This window comes from Phyllostomus discolor, chromosome 6 (assembly GCF_004126475.2).
Source record: "Phyllostomus discolor isolate MPI-MPIP mPhyDis1 chromosome 6, mPhyDis1.pri.v3, whole genome shotgun sequence".
Taxonomy (NCBI): domain Eukaryota; kingdom Metazoa; phylum Chordata; class Mammalia; order Chiroptera; family Phyllostomidae; genus Phyllostomus; species Phyllostomus discolor.
In genome coordinates, this window is record NC_040908.2 from 158,585,880 (window position 1) to 158,603,460 (window position 17,581).

The 17,581-nt window shown below is 37.6% G+C and overlaps 1 protein-coding gene and 1 pseudogene across 1 annotated transcript; both read left to right on the forward strand.

The window, feature by feature from the left end:
* The first annotated feature begins 6,440 nt into the window (after positions 1–6,440).
* LOC114490160 (olfactory receptor 10AG1-like) lies at positions 6,441–7,400 on the forward strand. The gene has a single exon (XM_028504090.1). It carries the CDS (start codon positions 6,441–6,443, stop codon positions 7,398–7,400), a length of 960 nt encoding a protein of 319 aa, XP_028359891.1.
* An 8,609-nt stretch (positions 7,401–16,009) lies between these two features.
* Positions 16,010–17,141, forward strand: LOC114490161 (annotated as a pseudogene).
* The last annotated feature ends 440 nt before the right edge of the window (positions 17,142–17,581 follow it).

Consider the following 17,581-nt stretch of genomic DNA (forward strand, 5'->3'; position numbering starts at 1 on the left):
AACCGGTTTTTCTGCTCTTGCTGGCTGAGGCAGTCTGAAGGTTGACTTGTTTGGCTTTTCTTCCTAGGCCCGTGGGGTTCGCACTGGCTCCGCGGCCCGGCCGCCGCCCGGCGTGACCAGCGCGACCCTCGCTCCCCGCGCTCCGGTGAGCGGGCGCCTGCACGGCCGTCTGCCGCACGCCGGTGCCCCCGCGGGCGGGCGGGCGCGGCCTGTCCGCAGCCTGCGCGCTCACAGCTGGGGAGCAAACAGGCCAGAGCCACTGGTCACTTCAGGAGAATTCCCCAAACAGCGTCTGTGTCCATCCACTCCTTCCTCTTGGGAAATTCCTCCCAATCGAGCCCGCTGCTTTCCAATGGCCCGGTTTCTCTCACCGTCAAAGCTCCAGCCAGAACGGTGACCCTGGGAGTCCGGGTCCGCAGCGCGACTCGGCTCTGGCGTTCACCGCCTCCAAAGCTGCTCGCCACCCGGTGTGCCCGCCAGCACCTGGACTCCTCCCAGAGCCGCCCAGACCTTGCTCGGCTGGGGAGGGAGCCGCCGACCTGGCTCTCTCCCACTAACCCTAGGGCAAACCCAGCCGCGGCCCCCGGGCCTGGGGCTGCAGCCCCGGTACCACACGCCTGTCCCGGGAGCCTACCTTGATGCAGCAATCTGTTCTTTGTTCTTTCGGTTCTGCCACAATCCTTGGTCCTCCGTTCTCAAAAATGCTGAAATATGTTGGTTGCTTGCCTTCCCACTCCAAAGATCTGAACAAGATATTGTAATTAACAATTTTGAAAAAAGGTTTTTATCATGAAGAAGCAGAAAGAATAATAAATAAGAAATATTTCAAAATGGCTGCACAATGAGCTGGATACTCAGTGTTTTAGTCAGGGTTATTGTGCCGTTGGTGTTTTACAGTAAATTATCACTATTTTTATGTATGTTTTTGTGAGTTTTGACAAACACCGACTGTCTTGTAACCATCACCCCCATCAAAACAGAATATTTCATACAGCCTAACAAATTCCATGATCCCCTAACAGATAGCTCCTTCCATCTACCAGCCTCTGATAACCACTGAGATGACATCAGTGTGATTTATGTCATGCTTTTACCCTTCCCAGAATGTGATCATCTTGTGTGGAATCAAACAGTTTGTAGCCTTTTGAGTCTGGCTTCTGATCCTTATTGCAATGTTTTGTGCGTGGGTCACCAGCCAGCAGTGATCACGGAACCCTATGGATGGCTCGTCGAAAAATACACGAGAAAAAAACATGCACAGAGATAAACTAGTTTCTGTGGGGAAGTAGGGACAAAATGGCCACCCCCCCCCCAGTGGGGAGCACACAGATTTACCATCCATACCTGCTTTTATTGGGCTCATTTTGCATAATAATTCAAGTAAAGTACAGTACTTATCAGGGGGAAGTGAGGAACTATAGAAAACAAGGAACTCTGCCGGTCTATTGAGTCGGGGTCAAAGAGCTATAAGACTTTGAGGAACAAACTAACTTCCTTCTTGGACCCCTCTCATTCAACTGAGAGCATTCTAAACAAAGAAGGTTTCTCAGTAATTTACATATTCTTTCTTACGCCTGATCACCCAGGGAATACGCCCTTTTCAGCACAGAGCTGCACCACCCTGTCATTGTTTCAGGTTTAGGTGGAGCAAGGGAACTAAGGCAACCAAGAGATAAGGAGATTTTCTCCCAGATGAAGAAAACTCAGGCTATGTGAAAGCCGAGGAGCAAGGGTTCATCACCCCGTTTTGCTGTAGCCCCCAAAGTCCTTCTTTTGGAAGCCTCCTATGTGACTGTGCCTGTCTTAGATGGTTCCCGCCTTGGAGAAGCTTACCTGTCTTTGGCTAACCGACCAAGCTTTGCGGTTCAGTTATGAATGAGGCAGCAAAAGCAGTGCTCCTGCCAGGGAGTTAAGCTTTTGTCTCCTTGCTGGCTTATGGTTCCAAGGGAGTTCCCTCAGCCTTAGCCTAGGCAGGGGTTACAGCTTCTCATACCAGGCAGGGTGGTTCCCAACAGTATATGAGGTCTATCAGGAAAAAGTCCAGCCATTGTTAATATAAGGAGAATTGTTTGTGCAACATCATGCTACTGGCAGCCAAGGAGAGTGGTCTGGAATGAACACATGTAAACACTGACAGTTTCACTGTACTAGTCAGTGGGGATGGTAGACGCCACTGAATGAGTGTGTATATACTGTGTGGTCATCACATTCAAAATGACTAAGGGAGTAGAGCAACAAATCTGCATCAAATTCTGCATTAAGCTTGAATGTTCCTCCATGGAAACTGTTTGATGATTCAGAAGCTGCAGCTATGAGCAACTGGTGATTGGCAGCTTCATCACAACAATGTATCTGCTGATGCATCACACCTTGTACAGAGTTTTTGGCAAAATATCAAATCACCCAGATGACTCAGGCCCCCTACAGCCCAGATGTGGCGCCCTGTGACTCTGCCTTTTCCCAAAACTAAAATCACCTTTGAAAGGGAAGAGATTTCAGACCATCAGTGAGATTCAGGAAAATACAGTGGGACAGCTGGTACTGATTGGGAGAACTGTGTGAGGTTCCCAGGTGCCCACTTTGAAGGGGACTGAGGCATCATTGTCCTATGTTCAATGTTTCTTGTATGTCGTATCTTCTTCAAAATGTCACTATTTTTCATATTACATGGCTGGATACTTTCTGGAAAGACCTCATGTATGTCAAATTGTGTCTAATTTTAAGTGTCATTGCGTGCATTTTAAAGATTGAACTTTAATTTTGGTAAATTATGCTTCCATAATGTTGCTAATTTAGGAATGGAAATAATAATGACATTTCATTAGACACAAATATGTCTAAAAACCAACTAAAATACATGGACATACTACACATAATGATTCTGTTCTATATACATCATATTAAAACTTAAACCTAAAGGTGTATATGTTACAGCATGCTATAACACATTGTTAGTGACCAAAAGGGAGGACTGTGGCAGAGTCTGGCTTGATGCTCTCCAAATGTATTTCGGTTTCTTTGATCTTCAGTGAACACCATTCCCTCACACTCTCATAGCTACATGAAATCACGTGATTAGTTTCTCTAATAGCATGTGGGTAGAAGTAATGTGTTGAAGCTCTTCAGAGTGGGTTTGTTTAATTATTTCCTGTGTGTCTTTAATGCCCAGCTCTCTGAATGCTAAAAATGTAATATGGAACTGTGAAGAAGAATGAACTAGAGAACAGTGGGATTCTCAAATGAAAGAAATCAGTTTCTTAATTACTGACACCAAGTTGGACTGTAAGATGGTTCTTTATTTTGTTTGACCATGGACACAGCTGAGGAACTATTTGTTTTTAGATATTTTTTTCAGATAACGGTCATATTTAATTGAATAATGCAATCTCTAATCCTTTATCTTAATAATAGAATAGAGATTAGATCAGTCTCCTCTAATGGGGGATGGACATTCAAGTTGTCCCAGCTTGTAAGTAACTGTCAAACTTACTTGAGGCCAATCATGAATGCAGTTCTCATTTATAAATAAAAGTGAAGGGAGTCTCACATTGAAACAGTCATAGGAAAGAGTACAAGGGCCAGTGTGTGAGAGGCATGCTGTCGTAAACAGGAGGAGGCTTAATATAGAAAAAGGGATGCAGTTCTAGAAACACACTGTCCAACAGCCAACAAACCCCAGAACAGAAACAAATGCAATTACAAGTAGAGGTGGATATTGGGATTCTTAAATGTGATAAAGTTTTATCTCTGTACGTGCCCAGCAGTAGCTGAAATCAGAAAAGAATTTTGACACAAAAGTTTCTTTTTTTCTGTCTTAAATAGTCTTGCTTAAAATGCTTGTATTTGTAGCCCTGGCTGGTGTAGCCCAGCGGGCTGGGAACCAAAGTGTTGCAGGTTCAATTTCCAGCCAGGGTACATGCCTGGGTTGCGGGCTCTAACCCCCAACAACTGCACATTGATGTTTCTCTCTCTCTCTCTATCTCCCCCCCTTCCCACTCTAAAAATAAATAAATAAAATCTTTAAAAAATGAAAAAAATGCTTGTATTTGTGATTGCACTTCACATTTTATGCTTCCCATATATTGATTTTTTAAATTTTTCTTTATATTTTATTTTTCAATTTAATTTTTTGGGATGACGCTGGTTAATGATTATATATGTGTCAAGTGTATAATTCTATGATACATTGTGTGTATATTGCACTGTATGTCCATCCCCCAAAGTCAAATCTCTCATCACCATATATTTGACCCCCTTTAACCTTTACTACTCCTCCACCCCCTTCTCTCTGGTAACCAGCATGCTGTTGTCTGTGTGTATGAGTGGCTTACATTTTGAATCAGCTAAATATCTTCCCTGTTGCCTTAGCAGATGCTATAGCGTGAATAAAACTGCCTAGAATTTTGTCAGCACATATATCCTGCTCTAATTTTTATAAAACTTAATCTAAGGACAGAGCATTATACTTTTGAAGAGGGATCCTGCCTCCCATGTATTGAAGAGAAAAACTGTGCCATGTCCCAAACAAAACATGTGATACAGTTTTCTAAAGGTCTGGATGCTCTAGATCTGGATAAATTATGGAAATAAAAGGAAGGATGGCGAATCCACACACATTTATAAGGGTCTGAAATATAATACATGGGAAGATTTTTTAACTTTATCTTGAAAGTGATCCTAGACAATTAAGTGACATTTCTTCACCAGGGACTATCCCACTGTGGGGAGCTTTATGCCAAGAAGGGGCTGAACAGAAGGACAGGTGATTTACAGAGAAAACAGTTTCAAATCATAATCCCAGATGATTTCCAAATAGAAGCAGCCATCTGGGAATTAAATTCATACATGAGAGAAGTCCCCCAGGGTGAGCATGGCTAGCTACTTCCTACTTGAGAGCAGGTGACACTAAAGCTACAGGAATATTGTAGAATTACATTGGCTTCCTGAAACAAGAGAACTTAAAAAGTTTATGGCTTAAAAAACACCTGCGTTCACATAGACAGCTTCATGCAAGTCCATAAAGGTAAGTTGTAATTGTGTAGTTAGCCTATTTTATTTAAGGAAGTTGTAAATTGGAGGATCAACATGCAGAGAATGAAACAGAGAAACATGAATTCTGAGAACTTTATCAGAAAATGAATAACTACTTAAATCATGTAGTTCTTAACTTTCTTAATTATCAAGTAAAATAAAATTAGCAATGGGTGAAATTAAAATAATGATATTTATAATAAAATTATGCACTTAAGGTAAATTTTCAAACTACTAATGATAAAAATAGAGAAATGTGGGAGATATTTTGTCCTCTTAGTTTTACTTCAAAGTATTATTAAGGCAAAAAAAAAAGTGATGGGGTTAGAGGGTAACATAGTTGTAGTGGGTTTGATGAGATCAGAAAGCATATTTGTTTTGGAAAGTTACAGACAACTATTAATAAAGTATACTAGAAATGTCAGGTTGTGCTGACTGTCTGAGACTCACGACTTTAATATGAATGGAAGAAAGATTGAGTATGTGAGTGTTGATGTTTTTATATGTATATGTGTGTGTTTAGTTTCATTTGTATGTTCCAACCATTTACATGCACAGAGGAAAAAATAGTAGGGTCTACTCAAATTAAGCTTTATTAGGCAAAATTATGAAGGGAAAATAAAGTAAGAGAATTGTATTTGGTTAAAAGAGAATTATATGACAATGGATCATAGAATCTTCCATAAATAAGGAAGTAAATGTAAAAAATATTGTAATGAATGATCCATACTTCTTGACTTAGTTAAATGTTTATCAATAGTTATTATACACTGTATACACTATATAGGAGGTGTTAATAGTTAAAGTTATTTAAGAAGATGATAAAATTCTATTTAGCATAAGTGACAGGTGTGATACATAATGCAGAACATTCATATTGCATATACTTATTCCCCATCTTAAAAAGAATTATTTAAAATAACTGATTCTTAGTGAAATATAAATGAGAGGACTTCAAACCCTTTTGAACAAGAATTAAACAGAACTTTAAGAGAATAGCTTTGAATTGAAAGAAGATGGAATAAGTCAATCAATACAGGAAAAGAAAATGACGAACCCAGACAAAACATATAGAAAAAGCCTGTGTCATAATTCCACTCTGAATAAGGCTGCAAGAGATATTAGTCTTGCACAATAAGCTCTAAATAACAAGGCACACTTTCTCAGGTATCATCACATCCAACTATAAAAGATATATTAGAATTTTATTTCTTGCATTGATTTTAAATGCACATCAGCTCATTTCTGAAGTTTCCAATCATATTCCATAGAAATAGACCAAGGCAATGATAAAACTAATTTTAGAGTTTATAGAAATACTTTCATGCATTTAATCCAGTTTACAGGAGAGGGGAATGTGGTTCAAGAACATTAATGAATTAACCACCTTGAATTTACCATATTTGCAGATGAAGAACAAATTAAAAACAGAAAAATCGAATGTCACTACAATGATGGAGTTTGTTCTCTTGGGCTTTTCTGATATCCCAAGTATGCAGTGGCTTCTATTTGGGATATTTTTAGTCATCTATCTGACCATCCTCATGTGCAATAGCATCATTATACTGATAACAAAAATTGACCCTGCCCTCCAAACACCCATGTATTTTTTTCTCAGCAATTTTTCCTTTCTAGAAATCTGTTATGTTACAGTCACTATCCCTAGAATGCTCATGGACCTTTTGAGCCAGAGGGGAAACATTTCTTTGCTCGCTTGTGCAACACAAATGTTTTTCGTCCTTACGTTCGGAGGCTCGGAGTGTCTCCTCTTGACAGTGATGGCTTATGACCGCTACATGGCCATTTTCAGCCCTCTGCATTACACTGTAGTGATGAGCCAGAAGGTCTGTGTCCAGCTGGTGATTGCCTCCTGGGTCAGTGCAGTTCCTGTTGTAATCTGGCAAACATGGCAGATTTTTTCTCTGCCCTTTTGTGGATCTAATGCAATTAATCATTTCTTCTGTGACCTCCCCCCACTACTCAAGCTAGCTTGTGGGGACACGTTTGTGAGTGAGGTAATACTCTATGGATCTGCAGTGGTATATATCATAATTCCGTTTCTGTTGATTGTTGCCTCCTATGGCAAAATTATTTCCAACATTCTGAAACTATCATCAGCCAGAGGCAAAGCTAAAGCTTTCTCCACCTGTTCCTCACACCTGATAGTTGTCATCTTATTCTATGGCACAGCTACCATCACTTATTTACAACCCAAACCAAATGAATCTGAAGGAATTGGAAAACTGATCTCTCTTTTCTACACCGTTTTCACCCCAACGTTGAATCCCATCATATACACCCTGAGGAACAAAGACATCATGGTGGCACTGAAAAAACTACTAAGTCATTACAATGATTCAAACACTTGAAATTATGGAAGACTTTGTTTATGTGTTGGCTGTGTAGATACAACAGGAAAAAATATAGTTTTGTTGTCATATTTTTAAATGATTATCATGAATATCATGATAGGAACTTCACATTATGTTAAGGGGTTTTAGTTTCATAAGGTTAAGGAAAGGGCTTCTCTATAATGAGGGCACAGATTATCTCACTTGTAACAATCTAATCTGAAGAATTCATCTTTCCTCTCATTATGAACTAGTGAATTAAGGAGATTGCCCCAGCAATACAGTGTTAACTGAGTGTGTTACGTAATCATGGATTAGAGTTATGTTCTCTGATGTAATTTCTGTAATCTTCCCACTCCTTCAGAGGAGAATCACACTGCTCTGCACTGTGATTGGATTTGGCCAATGAGAAAAACAAACAGCAGCCATGATGTCAGAAACAGGGGAATCTAAGTGTTTGCTTTGCATTTCCCCTCCTTTCTATCTGTTGTTGCTGTCCATGTCTCTTCATGACTACACATCCTGAGGGTGACCCCCCACTATTATCTCAGCACTCTGTTCTGTTATTACATCATCCCCTCCACTTGGAGCTTCAGGTTGTGCTTTAGTAATATCTAATTAGTATTAGAAGTATCTGAAATATTTACTGTAGTTTTTTAGAAAAAGAAGTAAAAGGCATTTACAGTAGACATTGAGGTGGACAAATGTATGATTAAAAATGAACAGAGCTGAAAATAAATGACTGTAAGTGAATATTAGATTATTCTAAATAAAACAATTCTCAAAACAAAAAAGAAAAATATCACTAGGTATTAAATCAGTGAAGAGGTTCTAAATTTGACAAATGAGAAAGATAATAAACAATGTAAAAATTATACAAATAATGACATTTATGAGTTTCTGGCCTTGGACAAATCAAAATGAACAGAGATTATATTAGTGGTAAATTCATAAATTGCGCCTATGTCTCTTTTTTGGTACCAAAAATATATAAAATGCTTTTTATATGTTGCTGACAAAAATAATTCAAACAAATTCAAATTGACCAAGTAAAAAAAGCAAAAACTTAAATATGTAAGACACTATAAATGTTGAGAATTTGAGCACTAACTAAGACATAGGTGAAATAACTAAGATAATTTAAATCTATTCAAACTTAATGACAATCAAACAAATGTGTTCACATTTTTGAGATTTCACCATATCAACCCAATTAGTAAAATATTTTTCCTGAACATGCCAAATAATTGATCAAACAAATATTTCCTATCCATGAAATCCTCTTATCAAACATGTATAAGGAGCACGCAGAGGTAATTTGGGGTCATGTGCAGCCTCTGGGCCATTCTGCACGTGCATTTTCTCTGACGCAGAGACGCATGAGAGGTCTCAAACACACTCAGCAGCTGGAACTTCCTAGGATTTTTTTGTCCCCTGTATGCGATACTGCAGGCTTACTTGGAATTGAATGAAGTGTGTAAATAATACAGGCTTCTGGAGAGTTCAGAGGATAAGAGGCACTGAAGTGAGGCTGCAATTTCTCTCATATAATGAAGCCAGGATTGTCAAACCCCTATTGATGGTTGAAAACCATCAGTAAATAAACAGGTTTGAGTATCCACAGTAATGTTATTATACCTTAAACAGCATATCATAATGCCCATTGGTCTCATTGTAACCAAGACATACTAGTTTCAGTTCTGAGGGGAAAAAAATCAATTATTATTAAAACAAATGTTTCTTACATACACATGTAAAAGCACATGTAGTTAAACTGTTCCAAGGAGCGGGAAAAGAGCAGCTATAACTTAATCTGGAGGAGAACATATCCATTATTTTATATCAATCTGATTGTTATAGTGATATTTTTATTTATTTTAGAATACTGAAAAATTCTGAGAAACAAAATTCAGAAGACACCATGTTAAAGAAGACATATTTCAGCTCAAAATTTGCACTCAAATCAAAGCTGAAAATGTAATTTTCTCACTTTTATGATGATACAGGACATTGAAAAATGAACTGATACTAAAGCACTGTAGAGATCATAGGGCCCTACATAAATACAGCATGTTTGTGTGATTAATTAACCAGGTAAATAACTGAAAGTTATTTGTTCCAAATCCCTTTTAATCAGAACAATACTGGTTTATCTTTATTTATAGGTGCTTCTATGACTCACCATAGAAAAAGTTATATGCTGCATTAAGGGAGATTAAGGTTCCGCCTTTTTTAACGTAATATGTGTATATATATATATATATATATATATATATACACATACACACACACATATACATATACATATATATATTTTTACAAGTGATTTTCTTATCAAGAATAGTAAAATTAAGGCAGTATACAAACATAGGATTTCTCATTTCTTTGTCACCTTCTTTTTTTCTTCATACTTTTAACTGCTTCAAAACACATACAATTTTTTCTTTCAAAACTTTATTTTCCAAACCACCTTTTTCCTTTTTGGGGGGTGTAAGGTGGGGTTCTGTTAACCTTAAAAATAAAAAGACAAAGTCAGAAATAACAGCATCTATTTTAGATCAAAGAATAGCTATTTGGGTAGAACTGATGAAAGCAGAAATCCAAATGGTGTTTGTGTTATGGGATAGAGGCAAGGCGTATTTATGTGAAAAGGAAGGACAATAATTCCATGAAAAGAACAAAGGACTTTCTATGGGAATTTATAAGCCAAGGAAGAAATCTCTATAGGTGCACCCAAGCTAGTTAGTCTTTAGATACACATAACGGTGCTAATTCTAAGAATGTCTTTAATGTTCAGTATTGCAGTCAGGATGTCTGCTTCCCTGTTAGTTCTGAAATCAGTTGGAATACAAGGCTGCTGTGGCCCAGTGTAAAGGTTATTTTGCCCAAATGTTCTGGAGGTTTGATTGAGAAGTAAAGCATGCAAGGCCCTGCCCCTGGGATAGTGGCTCTGACTCCGTTTGGAAGTTGTTTTGTCTATATTAATTTCCACAGTTCTTTCTACCTTCAAAGAACTAAAAACTTTGAGCCAATACTTTAGTCCTTGATTTTGGGGAGCAACTGCCTAACAATTATATTTTATAATAGTCATTCTGTTCAATTTGGATTTCTCTATGAATCTCAGATAATTATTAAAATGAGAAGTGTTTTCATGAGAACAACTAATCACAGACAGCAAGACACATCAGGTTATGTGCACAAGGCAACGTTCCTCTAATATTAGCTATGCAATTTCTTTACGTTCATTGCTGGTTAACCAATTTACAGGTCAGAATACATTTATCGAGTCTCTGCTGCATGATGGGATTGAGTAAAGGAAAGCTCTTGAAACATGATGCCTGGTGATAATGTCATGTATTTGATTTTGATACATAAGTGAAACAAGAATAAAATTCTGGGGAAAAGTTCGTGCAGAATCAGGAAGAGCAAGAGCAGTGTTACAGTTCAGGAATGCACATGCTCTGCTTGCCAAAGGGCAGGTGGAAGCCTCCTGTGGCCAGAAGCACAAGGCAGAACAGTATGGCGAGCTCCCCACTGGGAACTGTGACAGATGCCAATGTTTCTGCTGAAGGACTGTGTAGTATGTGGGGTAAAAAGACTCACTTTGCCCTGTCCACAAACAAAGGCTAAAAATGCTATTTCCAGAACCCTTTGATTCCATTACAATGTCAACTTACTATATATTTCATTGTGTCTCTATGTTTAGATTTAGCATATGTTGACCATTTATTCAGTTTTTCTCTTTAATATTATGATGTAAAATGCTGCCATTTGAATGATAATAATGACTCTATATATTAATTGATCAACCTACTCTGGGCAATAAAAAAAATCAGAAGGATAGATGATTAATGTCACCATTTTTACAGATGGAACACCAAAACATATGAACCAGATGCAAATTTTACTGCAATGATGGAATTCGATTTTGGGGGGACTTTATTGTATTCCCAATCTCTGAATGAGTTTTTTGTGATATTTTTCTTGTTTGTCTAATAGTGCTCAGAGGGAAGGGCATCATTATCCTCATAATCAGAGCTTACCAGGCTCTCCAAACTCCAGAGCATTTTTTCCTCAGTAATTTTTTTCTTCCTGGAAATCTGTTATGTATTTCTCACTCTTTGTAGAATACTCATAAAAATTTAGACTCACGAAAGAAATCTATCTTTCATTGTTTCTGTAACAAAAGTATGTTTTATCTTAATGCTTGGGCACACGGAATTCTTTTTCCTGACAGTGACATTCTGTGACAGCAGTGTGTCCAGTTGTGACATTCTGCAGTGCCCTCAGGGTAGGAAGCAGCAGCTCTGTACCTGGCTGACAATGACTGACTGTTGGATGAGTAGATGTCCCGTCAGGTTGGGGCAGACATGCGCATTGGCTTTCCTCCAATTTGTGGATCTAACTAAATTAGTCGCTTCTTCTGTGACCTCCTCCCAGTGTTCACGCTGGTCTGTGGGGACACTTTCCTGTGGGAGATTCAGGTCTTTAGAGTTCGTGTGCTGTGTATTATAAGTCCCTTTATGTTGATATTTGGCTCCTACAGTAAAATTGTCTCCACCACCCTGAGGTTGCCATTAGCAATAGATCCTGTTGCTACACACTTTCTCTACTTGCCCATCTCACAACACAGTAGTGGCTTTGTCCCACTATACAAACAAACATTCATGACCCAAATCCAAACATTCTTCCAGGACAAACACATTTCTCTCTTTTTTCTATACCATTGTCACACTGATGTTTAATCCCACGACACATATTCTGAGGAACAAGGGTGACAGGATGGCCTAGATGAAATGGCACCTTAATGTTCAATGCATCAGCCACTAATTTGAATGTATTTTCTGTTTTCCCTTTTAATTCTGCTTTTGTCTGATTAGAAGTTAGTTTGTATTCTCTTTTCTGCTCCACAGTGAATTGATTGTCCTTACTTATTCTTGAAGTTGCCATTTTTGGCTCAACTTTCTGCTGTTGCAAATGGTAATATTTCCAATAAGAAACTAATATTTCAGAAAATCTTATGGGTAGTGGAATAATCTCTGTCAGCAAAAACTTGCTGCTCATTTGAAACTGTTTACACAAAAAATATATCTTTTATCTAGTAACACATGCCCCAATATTTCCCTCACAAATCATAGTGTATATTTTATGTCCTCTCTCCATTCATTGTTATTATTGAATTAAAAAGAAGTCAGCCAGTAAAAAATGCTGTATACGGAAATCCTTTTGAGAATAATTACTGAATGACTGCAGAACATGAAGATGTTGGAACATATAAGAGTTTGCAGTGTAGAAAATATGGCATTTTAACAATTTACATGAATATAAATTCATGTAAATTTGTAAAAAGTGACCCTTGCTTCACAGAATTTGCAAAAATATTCACATAATCCTTAAGCCTAAATATTAAATGCAGCAAGACTCTTTTCAAAGGTAATATATTTTTTATGGCCTCAGCTGTGAGAAAAAATGTTTTAATAAGATAAGGCGCCATAGTGGAAAGCATTGATATGTTGAATGGAATTGACAAAGAAGTATTCTTCATGCAAGGAAGCCATTCAGAGTGAACTTTTCAATGCAAAATGCTTAATACACCACATACAAAGAACTACTCTAAATTCAAAACAGAGAAAACTTGAGAGAAAAGTTGACAGGAACCCTGAAGGGGCATTTCACAAAACAGGGTATTCCAAATGACCAAGAAAATGAAAATAACTCATCAATGAACAGTAAAAGGCATATTAAAATCAAATGAGGTCGATGACACACTCCTCAGAAACACATAATTTTTAAAATAAATGAATCAGTACTAACCACGCCACAGGTGTAAAAGGTGTGGACCAACGGGAGCTCTCATGGATGCAGGACTGTGCACCGAGACAGCACCATAGCCAACAGCCTGCTTTTATCTAGAGAATTCTTTAATTTTGTTTTGCTTTATCTTTTAATTAAATTTATTGGGGTGACATTGATTAATGAGATTATATACATTTCAAGTGTACAGTTCTATGATACATCATCTGCATATTGCACTGTGTGCCTACCACACGATTCCTACCACCCAATTTAAATCTTCTTCCCTCACCATTTAGGTAACTCCCTTTACCATTTACTACTAACCCACCCACCCTTCTTCCTTCTAATCACCACCACACTGCTGTCTGTGCCTGAGTTTTTGGTTGTCTTGTTTGTTCACCTGCGGTTTTCACTTTCACATCCCACATATGAGTGATATCATATGGTTCTTGACTTTTCCTGTCTGAAATAGACTGGACTTTAATATGGAACACAGACTCTGGGTGGTGGCCCACATCCTGGCCCTAGTGCAGACAAGATGGGACTCTATCCATGGTGAGATGGATGTAGATGGGACATCGGGAAGTCAGGAGGGGAACCCCCTTCATTGTACCTCATAAAGAAACCATACAACAGGATCCCACCTTCCCATGCTGGTCTCAGGAAATTATTTTCCTTCAACATCGCAAGAACTTGTTTTCTACCAGGAACAATGCCACACTTCTATTTTTCCTGAAACTATTGCAGGAAAATTAATTTCCCTTTACCTCAAAAAACAATCAACAACATACATATATTCAAGAGTGGTGATGCTACTGAATTGTTTGGGGGAAATGAATCAAAACTATGCAAGGACTTACACCAAACCAAGCCACATATATTTTCCAACAAATAAAGAAATAACATGCATGACCGGTTAAGATCACAGTCATGGCAAAGCAATCTTCTTATTGCAAGCACCTGACTGATCTGCCTGGTGTCACCACTAGTCTGTCAGTTTTGTAAAGACAGAAACTAGGCTCATGTCATTTACAATTAGCATCCTTGGTGTTTAACACATTTTGTGTTTAATGCACACTTAGTATTTATCCACAAGAAATTACAGAATGTACTACAAAATATATATTGATTCAGCACCTGATATGTTTATCAAACATATCTGTGTCACTGAAAATTCAATTCTGCTTTTGTTGCAGTTGTTTGATTTTAAGGTATGACTTCTGAGGAAAAACACATATAGGTAAAGTGATATAAAATCTTGAAAGTTTGAGAAGACATAAAATGGTAAAATGATGACCAAGATGTGAAGAGAAAGGAAGGGAGGGAGAGAGAGAGACATCAGGAAAACAAAGAGATAGGAAGGAAAAACTTGCAGCCATGAACTCAATTTCAGTTTATAGAATATATTATTTGAATCTGAAATGTCCCAGGTCCTTATTCTTCCTCTTGAAATTTCTAAGACAGAGCATGAAAGAGGGAGGAGGGAACTTTTATCTCTAGGGTATGTTTTGAGAATGTAATATGAATGTCAGAATGGAGAACTCACTTAACTAAGAGGGAAAAGGTTTAGGACTGGTGAGATGGAAGAAGCAAGGAGTAGGAATTTAAGGTGTTCCAGTAGTTCAAGGTTTGTGCAGGGAAGAGGAACTCATAAGAAGAAAGGAAGGCTGTATTATGTAGGAAAAGATGAGATTGGAGTCTGGGAAATGGAGGAGAAAGTTCAAAACTCATGACAATGTAGATTTTGGCATATCGCAATGTGTTAAAAAGGTCACGGGTTAGTATTAATGAAGGCTGCATGAAAATCACAGAAGTAATGTGTGGGATCCAGTACAGTGGAGGAGGGACTGAACTTATTTGTATTAAAATTCTTAGTTATTTAAGGAGCTAATTAGGCTAAACCTATACTGCATTTAACATTGTGTTTTATAATGTTTTTTTTTAAGTATAAATATTTTAAGTATACATCATGGATAACATTCATACTATATGACATATTATATATTCAAGTAGGAATCTAGAACACATGTTTAGAGATGGGAACAGGTGTACAAAAGCAGATTTTACATTTTGTCTGCTTTCATCTGTGACATCATTATCAAGTTCTCTTACACATTTTGTTTTCACTCTTCCTTGTGTAATTACCCCATAAAAGCCCAAACTTACTTAATTATTTCTAAATTAGGCCTAAAATTCAGAATATAAGTGAAACTGTTAAAATTGTTAGGGGCCATTGCAGAGATAAGAACATGTTAAAACAAAATTTTATATCTTTATTTCACATTCTAAAATTCAAATGAATCTCTGACTTGTTATGATGTATTACTAATATAAATTTGTATGATATATTAAATGGAATTGTTTTTATGATGGAACAAGGCTATAGTTCTTCTTTTTCTGTCAAGTGTCTCTGTCTGTTTCCCAGGTGGGAAGTGGCCCAGGCTGGCCTGAACTGGCTCTACAGGGGAGTCTTACTGATGACCTTGCCCTTCAGCAAGCCTCAATGAAGTTCACAGGGGAAACATAGAACCAAATGTGAAAAACGTCATCTAAACATCTGTACACTAGAAGGTGCTAGGCAGAAAAAATACACATAAAAAGCAAGTAGATAGCAGATAGGTCAGAAGGAGTAAAATTTCTAATGAGAGAATGCTACAGGTTACCTAGAGCAGTTCTTGTCCTGAGACTAAGCTACCTGGCCTGTTCTGGTCTCATTGGATTGTTGTCTGTTTTGCTGTGCTATCCATTTACCCGCATCGTTAATATGAACAGGAAAACTTCAATTTAAGATTGTTTTCTGCTTTTACATACTAGAATTTAAGGATATTGGACTTGAAATATACTTCCAAAAATACAAAAACAATGAAAAACAAGAATAAAAAAATAGATTCTCTATCTTGTGCCAGTGAATTGAAGTGACTTCTAAGCTTGAAATCATTTTGTTCATGTATGGAACCCACAGGACAAAATCCCCCAAAGGGGAACCAAACCACATTGATGGGTTTGATCCTGATTGGCTTTTCTGATGTTTCTGACCTTCAAGGATTTCTGTTTGGAGTGTTTTTGATAATTTATGTGATTATTCTAATGGGAAATAGCCTCATTATTAGCATAATCAATGTTGGTCCTTCCCTTCAGAACACCATGTATTATTTCCTTGGGAACTTTTCTTCTTTGGAAATATGTGACGTGTCAGTCATTGTCCCCAGAATGTTAATAGATCTTTGTACACAAAACAGAAATATTTCCTTTCTGGCTTGTGCTACTCAGATGTATTTCTTTCTGGTCTTGGGAGCCACTGAGTGCTTTATTCTGACTGTAATGGCTTATGACAGGTATGTTGCCCTTTGAAACCCATTACTCTACCCTCTCATCATGAACAACAGAGTGTGCATCCAGTAGGCAGCTGGCTGTTGGGTGACTGGAATTCCAGTCCACATAGGGTTCACCTACCAGAATTAATCTCTACCCTTCTGTGGATCTCACCAGCTGAATCACTTTTTCTGTGACATGCCTCCAGTACTTCAACTTGCCTGTGGGGACACTTTTATGGCAGAGATGTTGATTTATATGGTTGCTGTCTTAGTTGTCACTATTCCTTTTATGTTGATTTTTGGATCTTAGGTGAAAATAATCTCCACAATCCTGAAGCTGTAGTCAGTAACAGGGTGAGCCAAGGCATTCTAAACCTGCTTTTCCAGTCTCACGGTTGTGGCTTTATTCTTTGGGTCAGGCAACATTTCATACTTGAGACCAAAGTCCAATCATTCAACAGGGGTGGACAAATATCTTTGTCTCTTTTACACCATTGTGACACCAATGTTTAACCCCATGATAAATTGTCTGAGAAACAAAGATGTTATGGTAGCACTGAGAAAATTCTTGTCAAAATGGATTGTTCTATTACTTGACAATGAAACTTCCCAAGATTTGTTTCTTACTTATCATAATATCCAGAAATAATTTTGATTCTTCTCCAATACTGCTAGGAATCTTAACTATTCTGGATGAGTTACATCATATTATATCTCAAGTGAAATAAACTGTGTTGTTATTTTTAAATAGCAAATTAATTTGAAACTCAATCCAAGGTATTACAATGTCTGACACAACATACTGGAATCATTAAAGTTTGTTATTGCTGTTGTTGTTTATAAACACTTCAGAGTATTACCTACATTTTCTTTTTCACAACAATATGATTCATCTTTGTATTTCCAGAGCTCAACATATTGCCCAAAAGATAACAGGTATCTAATCTACTTTGCTAAATTGAAAGAATGACTAATAGCAAAGGTGTAACTATTGATGTTTTATTTGCTCATGATTAATAACTCTTATAATCAGGCAAGCTCATGAAAAGAAAGGAAAGATGGGAATCCAACAACAATAAGTTGATGGAT